The sequence below is a fragment of the Orcinus orca genome, chromosome 1 (genome assembly GCF_937001465.1).
Source record: "Orcinus orca chromosome 1, mOrcOrc1.1, whole genome shotgun sequence".
NCBI lineage: Eukaryota > Metazoa > Chordata > Mammalia > Artiodactyla > Delphinidae > Orcinus > Orcinus orca.
The window spans coordinates 136795342-136808228 of NC_064559.1; the positions used below are offsets into that span (position 1 = coordinate 136795342).

The following is a 12887-nucleotide window of genomic DNA, read 5'->3' on the forward strand; positions in this document are numbered from 1 at the left end:
GTTGTGTTATTATTTCCATTTTATAGTTGAAGAAATGAAGACACAGGTATAAAAAAAAACTTGCCAGTGTCACGCAGCTGGAATTAGAGAACTCACGTTTCCTCTATCACAATATTATGCTTAATTTTTCAAAAAAGCATGGATAATTACCATTTACGACTTACCTTTATTTGTTGAATGAGTGTTTCATCTTCTGGCACATTAGGGTCAACTGCAATGACAATGCCTTCATAGCCATTATTATTCAGCTGAATGAGTGAATCACTCAGGACCCCTTCCAGAAGGTGAAGGACCAAGATGAAAACCGAATTCTTAAATGACCCCATTGCTGTACATCTGCCTTTGGGTTCTCTCTTTGGAAAATGTTAGTTATGGAGGCATCTTTCTTTACCCCTATATATATGGATATGTAAACGCACAGTTTTCCAAGTTATCAGAGGTGGTTTATCACAGGACTTTAACCCCTTGACCCCAAATTGTTTCACAATTGGATTTGTCACCACTAGGAGGAATGCTAACTATAGCTATCATTATGATAACTATAATTTCATCTCAAATTTTGTGTACTTTTAAATATTTTATTTTGAAAGGAATATTAGCCTTGCCTTCACCTTTGCCATTTCCTGGGAACAAGGGTGGGGAGCCACGTCTGGTTGCCTGGAAGGACTAACAGCTGACAAGCAGCTTTGCCATTGAAAGATGTTTACTTCTTACAAATGTTTGTCTAGCCAGGGACACTGACCCACCCAAATCCACCCTCTAACCCCTGCCTGCCCAGTGGAGGTCTGACTGTTCTGCGTATTCAGTACGCATTCATTAAGTATAAACTATATCCAGTTATCCCTCATGGTGGTCTTTATTTTTATCGTCTTCGATCTCTATGTAAACTCAGCACCTCTCGTTACTCCCTTAGACAATCTACTGCACCAAAACATTAGCAAGCCACATTAGATATTATTGAATATTCTATAATGAAAAGATAAAATTTATATCTCACTGTGCAAGGGAAACTCCCTCAAGTTTCCTCATCAAACCTCTATTTCACTATTCCGTAGCTTCTACTGCCCAGTAAAATTCAAATTAGCATTCAATTATTTTACTGAAATTAAATGTCTCTCAGAACATGAATAGTGGACTGCCAGCTACTGCATAGATTCTTTTAAGTTTGCCAAATCTCAGTTGAAAACTCAAATTGGTCTACCAATTCAAATTGGTCCTATGTTCAAATTACTTGAAATATCCCTTCATCTCATAACTTCATTTGATCTTCACACAGTGATAAGCATCAATTTCATCTTGTCTGTCTTTGACACTCACTCATAAAAATTAAATTGGTACTTGTTGCTAATAATTAGTACTTATTGCTTAAGTATGTAATCTTTTTTTTTTTTTGCGGTACGTGGGCCTGTCACTGTTGTGGTCTCTTCCGCCGCGGAGCACAGGCTCCAGACGCGCAGGCTCAGCGGCCATGGCTCACGGGCCCAGCCGTTCCGCGGCACGTGGGATCCTCCCGGACCGGGGCACGAACACGTGTCCCCTGCATCGGCAGGCGGACTCTCAACCACTGCGCCACCAGGGAAGCCCAAGTATGTAATCTTTAATCAATCAAAAGTGAAGCATTGGAATAGAGTGGAAGTACTCAATGATAAAATAGTTGTCCAGATAATCTAAATATACTTTTATATAAAAATAATTTATTCAATTCTTATTGAATAAATGTATGCATTTATTATACATATGTCATAAAATATTTTACATTTTAAAATATCTCATACCCCGCCCCCCACTATACGTGTATTTCCTGGGTTCCCTAGAAAAGAGAGTCTAAGACAAGCTTATGTGAAAATGATTTGCAAGCTTAATCCCAGAACAGTGAGAGTGAGAAAAAGGGGAAATGATTCAGGGAAGCCTGGGAAGCAATGAAAGGTGCTTACTAAGCTGGCTCTGGAATAGTAAACAGACCCAGCAGGCCACCCTGCAGGTGCACCTGCCCTGCTTTCTGGGATGTCTCCTAATGGGCTATAGGAGGAAGGAAAAGTGTTTGGCCCCTTCTCATCTCCTACAGGTGATCACCCTTCTGGCTGTGTCACCCAGCCCATTCAGCAGCTGCTTGGAAAGAAAATCCTATGCCCTGTGGTGTATAAAGAGCCAAAGATTCCAGGTGGTGCCTGTTGACCTCTGGTAGTAGAACCACTTGGGCCTACAAGGAGTAGGTAGTGACTGAGGAGGAGTAAGTGCCCATTGGGTCAGGCGGACAGGTGGGGCCAAACAACCCTAAGGAGCTTCAATAAGATGAGTTCAATACAATTTACTTCTTGAACTGCTCAGATCCATTCACGTCCTTTCATTCTATCTAGCTCCAATATTATAAGTTAAGGCTGGAATTGGGGGCTGGAATTGGCAGCACAAGCTGTCTCACTTTTTCCCTGAGAGAGGGTACAAGCCCTCTCATAGAATCATTCATAGAATCTCCTTCGAAGTGCTGGCCAAGTGCAATCTCCTAAAATACCCAAAGCGACAGAGTTATTGAAATAAATCACAGTGCCTGCTGCTATAGCTGGTCTCAAGGCCATTATAGATATGTATTATCTCCTTCCTTCATCACCAATTGCCCTCATTTTTAGCCAGCATTTTGACTGATCTGTGTTTGTTTGGTTTTTTTCCTGTTGGTATAACCCAGCCTTTCCTTACTGAGAGGTCTGAGCCTTTAGTTGCCTTGCCCTTGCCGGGCTGTGGCTGGTGCAGGTGCCTATGACAGGGGTCACCGGTATGACAGATCCAGATTAGGTGCCTCCTCATATTTTGTGTGGCCTTCCCTGCTGGCTGGGCCTTGGCTGCTCCCTCAGTGGAGAGTCCTTGCTGCTGCCTCGGTTGCCTCATCTCCTAACACCACTGGCTCTTTGCTTCCCCAGGGAGAGGGCGGAGTTTAGCATGGCCTCCACTGGACAGGGTGTGGTGGCAGCCCCACTCTCTCTGGTGCCCAAGTTCAGCCTAAACAAATTCACAGAGGCTTTGGCTCACATAAAGCATCACCCCATGGCACCTGGGATCCGACTTTGTCAGAGGCAGTGCAGATGGGCCAAATGACACAAACCAGAGGTGCAGGGAGTTAGCACCCTGAGAGACAAACTTTCACCAAAGTTTATATTTCCAACATCCCAGAAGTCTTCGTTGTATTCCCTTCTAGTCAAAAACCTCCAAATGGTAATTGCGATACTGACCTCCAACGCCACGCTGATTAATTTTACCTGTTTGTGTACTTTATATAAACAGAAATATAAGTATGCCCTCTTGTGTTTGGCTACTTTCACGTAACATTTTCTGCGTGAAATTCAGCCATGTTGTTGTGTGTAGCAGTAATATGTTCTTTTTCCATTGTATTTCTTTGTAAAAATATACCACAATTTACTTACTGCTTTTGATGAACATTTGGATTATTTCCTGTTTGGGGCTATTTTATATAACACTGCCATAGACATAAGCATTGACTTCAGTTGGGTACATACCAAGAGTGGAATTGTTGGGTCACAGGGTATATGTATGTCTAGCCATTGTCGATCGGCCAAATACTTTTCAAAATTGTTGTATTGATCCACATTTCTACCAGTACAGGGTACTGCTGCTCTTTACAATTTTGTCCACTCTGCGTGGGGTATAATCATATAGTACTGTGATTTTAATTTGCATTTTCCCTGATAACCAATTTTGTTATACACCTTTTCATATAATTACTGGTCATTTGGATATCCTCTGTTATGAAGTGCCTTTCCAAGTCTTTTTGCCCAATTTTTAATCAGGTTAGTATTTTCCTTGTTGATCTAGAGGAATTCTTTATATGTTCTGGGTATTGAGTTCTTTATTGGATGTATGTATTGCAAATATCTTTTCCCAGTAGGTGGCTTGCCTTAATGGGTCTCTTGGACGAACAGAGGTTCTTAACTTTAATGGAATTCAATTTAATTTTTTATTTTATGGGTATTGTTTTTGGGGTCATATTTAAGACAATTTTCCCAAGTTCATGAAGATGTTATACAATATTCTATTCTAGAGCTTTATTGTCTTATCTTTCACAATTAGGTTTGTGATGTATCTCAAATTATTTTTGTGTGTATAGTGTGAGGTAAAATTCAAGATTTTTGTTTTGTTTTCCTCTCTGGATAGCAATACATGCAGATCATTTATTGAAAGGACCATCATTCCCCCCCACTGAATTGCAGTTGTGCTTTTGTTGTGAATGAGTTGACTGCAAGTGTGCAGGTCTGTTTCTGGACTCTATTCTGTTCTATTGGTCTATATGACCAGGCTTACCTCAATACCATATTGTCTTAGTTACTGCTGGTTTGTAAGTCTTGATATCTGGTAATATAAACACTCCAGATTTGTTTTTCTTATTTCAAGATTATTTTGGCTATTTTTGGTCCTTTGCATTTAAATATAAAATTTAGGATCATCTTGGAAATTCTACCAGAAAAAAACTCCTGGATTTGACTGGATCACATTAAATTTATACGCTCATTGTAATACATTAGCTAAATGACACACCCATCAGTGCCATGACAGTTCTGAGGTCAACCATAAAAGGCCAAAAAGTGGGCGGTGGCGCAGTTCCTGGAAATCTCTACCCCTTCTCCAAAATAGTTGGAATAATCCTCCACTCATTAGCCTATGCAATTACCCAGCCCGTAAAAACTAACCACCTCATACTTCGGGGCCTCTCGCCTTCTGAGATGGCCCACACTCTGTCGGTAGAGTGTATTTATTTCTCCCAAGGTCATTCTTGCCTTTTTGAGATGGACTGCATTCTATGGAATGTGTATCTCTCTAAGTAAGTCCACATCTTACCTAAAAAAAAAAAAAAAAAAAATTATACATCAGTTTGGAAAGAATTGACTTGTTTATAATATTGAGTCTTTCAATCCATGGACCTGGCATATCTCTTCATTTTAAGTTTATTTACTTGATCTCAACCATGTTTTATAGTTTTAAGGGTAAAAGTCTTTTGCACCTTTCATTAAATTTATTTCCGTGGTTTTTAAAAGTTTTGGGGGTGCTATTATAAATGGTATTTTTATAAAATTTCATTTTCTGATTGTTTATTGCTGGTATATAGAAATATATTAGATTTTTTTGTACTGACCTTTCATCCATGGAGCTTGCTAAATTCATTATTTCAGGTAGTTTGTAGATTCTTTTGGATTTTGTGTTTATAATTATGTCATCTGTGAATAATAACATGTTTACTTCTTCCTTTCCAATCTTATATTTTTTATTTTGTTTCCTTCTCTTATTACACTAGCTAGGACCCCCCAGTACAACGCTGAATACAGGTGGAAAGAATGGGTATCTTTTTTCTTGTTCCCAATCCCAAGTGAAAAAGCATCCTATATTTGGCCATTAAGTATGATATTATCTAGAGATATTTTGTAGATATCTTTATCAGACTAAGAAAGTCTCCTTGTATTCCTAGTTTGCTAAGAGTTTTCTTTTTAAAAATCATAAATAGGTTTTAAATTTTATCAAGTGCTTTTTATGCATCTATTGAGATTACCATGTGATTTTTTTCTTTATTCTGTTAATATGGGGAATTACACTGGTTGAGTTTTCAATGTTAAATCCCTCTTACATTCCTAGAATAAATTCTTGAATTTATTTATTTATGGGCTATATAAAAAGAAGTGTGTTGCTTAATTTCCAAACACTTGGGGAGTCTCTAGTTAATCTATTATAGATTTCTAGTTTAATTCCACTAGAGTCAGAAAGAATACCCTAAGACTTAAATCATTTGAAATTGGTTGAGTCTTATTTTTTGCCTCAGCTTATGGTCTATTTTGGTAAAATGTTCCATGTGCTTTCAAGAAAAATATTTATTCTGTAGTTGTTGGGTTACAGTGTTTTATATATGTTAGGCCAAGTTAGTTAATCATGTTATTCAAATTGTCTCTTTTCTTACCAATTTCTTGGCTGCTTGTTCTTTTAGTTGCTGAGAGAGGTGTGTTAAAATCTCCAATTATAATTGTGAATTTGTCTATTTCTTTTTCCTTTATTCAGTTCTATCAACTTCTGCTTTATATATTTTAAAGCTATGTTCTTGGTGCAGGCAAATTTAGGATTGTTATATAATTATCATCACAAAAAGTTTTTTCTATCTCTAATAATACCTCTTGCATCAAATCTACTTTCATTGATATTAGCTATGGTATACTGGTATTTTGAATATTGAAAAATTAAAAAAAAAACTAATATAACACAGTTAGCACAATGCCTGGCACATGGAATTTATTCAATAAAGTATCTTATCTTTACACTTCTTCTTCACTCCCACTTGCCCAAACCTTAGCCTTGAAGGGAAAAATTGGAGAGGAGCCAACAAGATGGAGAAAGCCAGGGCTTTGCATTAGATGGCATCAAGTAAGAATGACCAAGGTATATTTGTAGGATATTGATGTTTAAGAGGTAGTTTTAAGCTCTCTGCCATGTAATACTTCAATATGACTCCTGTTTCCACCCCCTAGTTCATTACCTACTTTAGTAATGGTAATAAGGCCATAAGGAAACAGGTAGTCATACATTTTTGATGACATAAAAATTGGTATAAATGCTTTGGAAGGAACTATGCATCAAAATTTAAGTGTGTGTATCTTTCAACATAGCAACTCCATGCTAGGAATTTACCCTGCAGATAGATTCACACAGGTGCACTAGATTATATATACAAAGAACAACTCACACAGGTGCATAAGAGTATATGTACAAGGGTAATATAATTTGTCCCTCAAAGCATACTTTATAATAGCAAGAAGTAGAACTACCTAAATGTCCATTAATAAAGGAATAATTAAGCTTATTTGTTTAACATCTATTTTGTTTATCACTTCTTACTTAAACATCTGTAGTTTTAATAATAGCATGAATTACTTTTGTAATTGAAATAAATTTATACATAAAACTAAAATATTGGCTAAAGACTATCATTTAGAAATCCTAACATGTCAGCATTGGAGTGGTAGTTCTGTCTTTTCTACTCTTAATTTCTACTCTTAATTTCTAATTTTCTTTACTCTTGCATTTCACACTCTTCTTTTTCTTTTATCTTCTTCATGCTCTTGCTTCTTCTTTCCTATACTGGTGTGATGTAAGGTTATACCAATTTTTTAAATGTTCCTTTTGGATGTTTACTAATTTATATTGCTTCCGTTTCATAAGCCAAGGATATCTTTCTATCGAAAGCAATTGCCCACTGTACTGAATAGCTTCCTCTTTCTTGTGCCCTCGAGACAAGTGTTCCCAGAAAGCAGCTTTTCGATAAGGCTTAGCAGCAGGTAGCCTAGAGGAAGTGGGAGATAAAATTGGCCACCATCTGGGTCATTCTCCACCCATCCAGGCTATCGTCTTGCTGATAAGAGCTGTGTAGTCTAAGTGCAGGAGGGATTTATGGAAGGATGCATTTCTTTTGACCTTTAGGGACAAGCTCTAATTACCTCCATGCATATGAGCTTCTGTTTCTGTGCCTTTGAGTACTTGTCTCTCTATCATCATGTACTTTATAATTGTATCCCTAACTTTCATATCTTATTTTGTCTCTCTCTTTGTGCCTGAGCTGTGCATTTTCTACTTCCTATGGTAAATGCAAACTAAATCAGATTCTCATTTCTTCAGAGCCCACTATTCATCTCACTTCCCCTCTGCTTCTATTCCCTGTTTCCCTGTATTTTACATTCACAGATCATAACACAGATCTTAACACATAATGCAGCATCCTCCCAACTTTATATCCATTCCCCTTCTTTATTTTTCATCAGTTAGATTTTCTACCAGCCTTATGAATTCAATCCTCTAACATAGACCATCTTCACTTTATTTAAACTATTTTTTTCTATTCTTTTTGTCTTCTCTACTTCATTTAAATCTGGTTCAGTTTTGTTCCCCCTTTCCCCTTCACTAAGGCCACTTTTTCTTGTATTCAGGTGTCAAATGTCCTTATGAATGATGCCTTTCTCTTCCTCCCTATAAGGCAAGGTTTCTCAATCTTGGCACTATTGACATTTTTGGCTAATTCTTTGTTGTGGGGGCTGTCTGGTGCCAGGTAGGATGTTTAGCAGCATCCCTGGCCTCTACCCACTAGATCATACCCCAAACTATGATAATCAAAGTAGTCAGATGACATTGCCAAATGTCACCTGAGAGAGTAAAATTACTCCTGGTCTAGAACCATTGCTTGCTAAAAGGGAAAGATACAATAAATTCATTCATAGTGTTTCTTTTGATGGAACATGTAAATGCAATAAAATGAACAGATCAATTGCAAATAGGTAAATGAATTTTGACAAAGATATACATACCCAGTCAACCACTATTGCAATCAATCCCTATAGCATTTTCATTGCTCCAGAAAGCTTTCCAGTGAATGCTCACACGTTTGCTCTGAGACAACCACTATTATGATTTCTATATCCAGAGATTAGTATTGTTCTTGAACTTTTAATAAATGGAATCATACAGCCTGTGCTCTTTTGAGTCTGACTTCTTTAGCTCAACATAATGCTTTTGGGATTTCAGGTATGCTGTTGCATGTATCAGTTGTTCATTTCTTTTTGTTGCTGAGTGGTGTGCCATTGTGGATTCATACAAATAGCAAAATTTTGTTTTATCCATTCTTTTAATAGAAACTTTTGTTTTTTACAGCTTGGGGCTATTTTGAATAAAGTGGCTATAAAAATTCTTGAGCAAGCCTTTTGATGGACATATCTTTTCATCTCTCTTGAAGTGGAATACCTGGGTCATGGTTTAGATATATGCATAACTTTTAAGAAACTGCCGGGCAGTATTCCAAAGTTGTTGCACACTCACCAGTATAAAAAAATTACAGTTGCTTCACATCCTTGTCAACATTTCTTAGTGCCAATATTTATAATTTAGTTGTTCTAGTGGGAATGAAGATGTATTTCATTTATAGGTATCATTTTCAATTTGTTGATAACTGATGGTGTTGATTGCTTTTTTATAAATTGAAGTATAGTTGATTTACAATATTAGTTTCAGGTGTTGATTGCCTTTGTATGTGCTTATTGGCTATTTATATATTCTCTCTTGTCAAGTGTCTAAGTCCTTTGCCCATTTTTATTGGGTTCTTTGTCTTTTTATTACTGATTTATAACATTTTTATATGTTCTGAATATAACTTCTTTGTTAGATATATTTGTTGTGAATATTTTCTTCCAATGTAGCTAAACTTTTTATTATTAATGGTGCCCTTTGATTAGCACAGATATTTAGTTTTGATGCAGTCCAACTTATTATTTTGTCTTATGCTTAGTGTTTTCTCTGTTCTAAGAAATCTTTCTACACTATACTTGTAAATATATTTTCTCATATTTTTTCTAGAAGTTAATATCTTAACTCATATTTATATCTATGATCCATCATGAATTTATATTTTTACAAGGTAGGAGTAAAATTGCTTTCCCAAACATATGTCTAGTTGTTCCAACATCATTTATTAAAAAAAAACTCTTCTTTACCCATTGACTTGCCTCTACCCATTGATTTGCACATGCCTTTATGGAAAATCTATTGACCATATGTGTGTCAGTCTATTTCTGGACTCTGCATACTGGGATGTGTTTTATGCCTAGCATAAACATGAGCACTTAAAAATGATATGTATTCTGCACTAGTTGCTTGTAGTATTTTTAAACGTCAAGGTCAAATTGGTTGATAATGTTGTTCACATATTCTCCATTCTTACTGAATTTTTCTGTCTAGTTACTCTACGATTGACAGTGGGAGATTTAAATCTCCAAGTTTGCTTGTTGATTTGTCTATTTCTCCCTTAATTCTGGCAGTTTTTGTTTCTGGTATTTTGAAGCTCTATTAATAGCTACATGCACATTTAGGATTGCTATATCTTCTTGATGAAATTTTTTATTATGTTGAAATGATTCCTCTTTTTCTCTCCTTTTTTGAGGTCTATTCTGTCCTATAATAATATACTAACACCAGCTTTTTTTATGCTTGGTGTTTGCATGATATACCACTTTCCTTTTTCCCACTTTCAATTTCTATGTATTTATTTATTTATTTATTTATTTATTTATTTATTTATTTATTTATTTTTGTGATAACTCAAATTTTATTGATAACTTTTCTTCTAAGTTTCTGTAATTAATTCCCGTAATATTAGAAGGCTTTAAGAAAATTTCGGATCTGAAGTTCATGATCCTCTCGAGAACATGCTCCTAAAAGCAGACTCACTGGAGAGGGAAATCATACAGCACAGGTGTATGTGCTTATGTATTTATATTTAAAGTTCATCTGTTGTAAATTCCATATAGTTGGGTCTTGCTTTATTATCAAGTCTGAAAATCTCTTTTTAGTTGAAGAGTTTAGTCCATTTATATTTAATATAATTATTAATTTAGCTGCTTTAAGTCTACCATCTTGCTATATGCTTTTTGTATTCCCCTCTGTTCTTTGTTCCTTGCTCTTTCCTTATCTTCTTTTGTATTAATTGGGTAGTCTTAATGTTCCATTTTATCACATTTATTAGCCTTTTACATATACCCTTCCCTGTTACTAATAGGTGCCAAAAGGGGTTATAATATGCATCCTTAATTTATGTCTACCTCGAATTAATATCGTATGTATGATGTAAGTACCTTTAAACAGGATAATTCCATTTGTCACCTTTCTTTCCATTCTGCTCTTGTCATATATCTTACTTCTTTATGTTATTTATACCATAATACATTGTTTTTATTTTTGCTTTAAATAATTTATCATCTTTTAAAGGCATTAAGTAAAGAAAACCAATAATGTATTATATTATCTGCATATTTATCATTTCCAGTGATCTTCCTTTCATGCTGTAGATCTGTATTTATACCAGACATCATTTTCCTTCAGCTTAAAGACATTTCTTTGGTACTTCTTGCTGGTGAAAATTATTTCAGCTTTTATTTATCTGCCTACATTTTTAAAGATATCTTTGCTCAATATAGAGTTCTGTGTTGGTTTCTTTTAGCACTCTAAGATGTCATTTTACTGTTTTCTGGTCTCAATTGTTTCTGATGAGTAGTTAGTCATCTTTCCTATGGTATACCTAGGTGTTATTTTCTTTGTATAGATCCTATTTTAGGTTCACTGAGCATTTTAGACCTGTGGGTTGGTAGTTTAAATCAAATTTGGAAAAATTTCATCCAATATTTCTTTGAATATTTTTATGCCTTATCGTCCCTCCCTCTACTTCTGGGAATCATTTACATGTAATATCACACAGGTCATTTGGGCTTTTTCTTTTCTTTTAATGAAATGCTTCAGTTTAGATGCTTTCTATTTTCACATCTTCAAGTCATATGATCCTTTCTTCTGTAGTACCAGTCTGTTGTTGTTAATCCATTACAAATTTTTTTACATACATTGTATTTTTCAATTTTTAGGATTCTCACTTGCTTCATTTTAAAGACTTTCATATCTTTCCTGAACTTCTTCCTCTATTCATCACTTATATTTATCTTTTCCTGTAATTTCTTTATCTTGTTTATAATGTTATTATAAACTAATTATCTGCTAATTCCAAATATGGATCATTTTTGGATCATCTTTTATTGACAGATTTTTATTCTTATTAATTATGGGACACATTTCCTGCTTGTTAGCGTGTCTATTAATGTTCTATTATATAGTGGATGATATGTTGTAGAGGCTTTGTATTATGTTATCTTTCTCTGAGTTATGTTCTAGCAATAGCTTAATTATTGGTGAATATAATCTTGGTTCTCTAGAGACTTGGTTTTAGACTTTTTCAGAACAGATCTATTTCAGTTTTGCCCTTGGTTCTAGGGCATAACACTTAGTCTGTGGGTATGATACTTACCCCTAATCTGGAGTTTCAATGGAAACATAAACACCCCCTCTAACTTGGGCGAGGTTGTATTTTGGTGCAACCAATTTTAATCTTTGATTTAGAAAATGAAATCACAATACCAATAGATATGTAACAAAATGTTCACAGGAGAATTATTCATCATATTCCAAATTGGCTATTACTCAAAAGCCTATCAATAATAGAAAGGATGAATATATTGGTATAGCCAAGCAATGGAATATTATACGCAATAAAAAATAATATCTACTGGTATACAAAATGTGGATGAATGTCATTAATGTAATGTTGAATGAAAGGAGCCAGACACAAAAGAATACATACCAAATGATTGAATTTATCTGAAGTTCAAAACAGGCAAAAACTAAGCCATGGTGCTAGAAAGTCATTCTTTGGTAAACATTGGGGAGGAGGTAGTTGCAGGAAGAGGTTAAGATATAAGTTTCTGAGATTCTGGCAATATTCTATTTCTTGATTTTGGTGTAATTACCAGAGAATATTCACTTGTGATAATTTATTGATCTGTACACTTACAGTTTGTGCATGTCTGTATATATATTATACTTCAATAAAAAACTTTAAAACCAAAAAAAAAAAACTTGGGTGAGGTTGAACCTTAAATTTTCTCTCCTCAGGACTGGGCAGTTGCTGAACTCTCTGTTCAGCTCTTTTAGGTGCTAAGCTCTTATTTTCCATTAAATTCCTTTGCAGTTTAGGACTCATCCAAGGATTGAGAGGATGCAGATTTGGGAACTTCTCTCTTGTAGTTACTTCCTTCCTTGGATTTCCTCCCTCAATATTCCACTGCTTTAGCAACCCAGAACTCTTACTTCTGGCTTTTCAACCCAGTAAGACAGCTGCTTTCTGCTTGAGCTCTTTCCAGATGCTCTGAGCAAACTGGGAATGCCTTCTGGGGGAAAAGCTGGTTAAATATGGATCTCACCTAGATTGCTTTCCTTTTTTCAAGGGTCATAACTCCTCCAGGTTCTAACTGCTTTTCTTGGTG

The 12887-nt window shown here is 35.4% G+C and overlaps 1 protein-coding gene across 2 annotated transcripts in view; it reads right to left on the bottom strand.

The window, feature by feature from the left end:
- The window catches only part of CLCA1 (chloride channel accessory 1), a 41649-nt gene extending 36377 nt beyond the window's left edge, over positions 1–5272 (bottom strand). The window contains exons 1-2 of one of the 2 annotated variants that reach the window (XM_004262984.4): positions 4698–5272; positions 165–393 (exon numbers count right to left, since the gene is read on the bottom strand). In XM_004262984.4, the coding sequence (XP_004263032.2) occupies positions 165–326 (162 nt within the window). In that variant the 5' untranslated portion in view covers positions 327–393; positions 4698–5272. Of the gene's footprint in view, positions 1–164; positions 686–4697 lie in introns of those variants that run through there. The other variant, XM_049708086.1, reaches the window with a different exon arrangement.
- Between the last annotated feature and the right edge of the window lie 7615 nt (positions 5273–12887).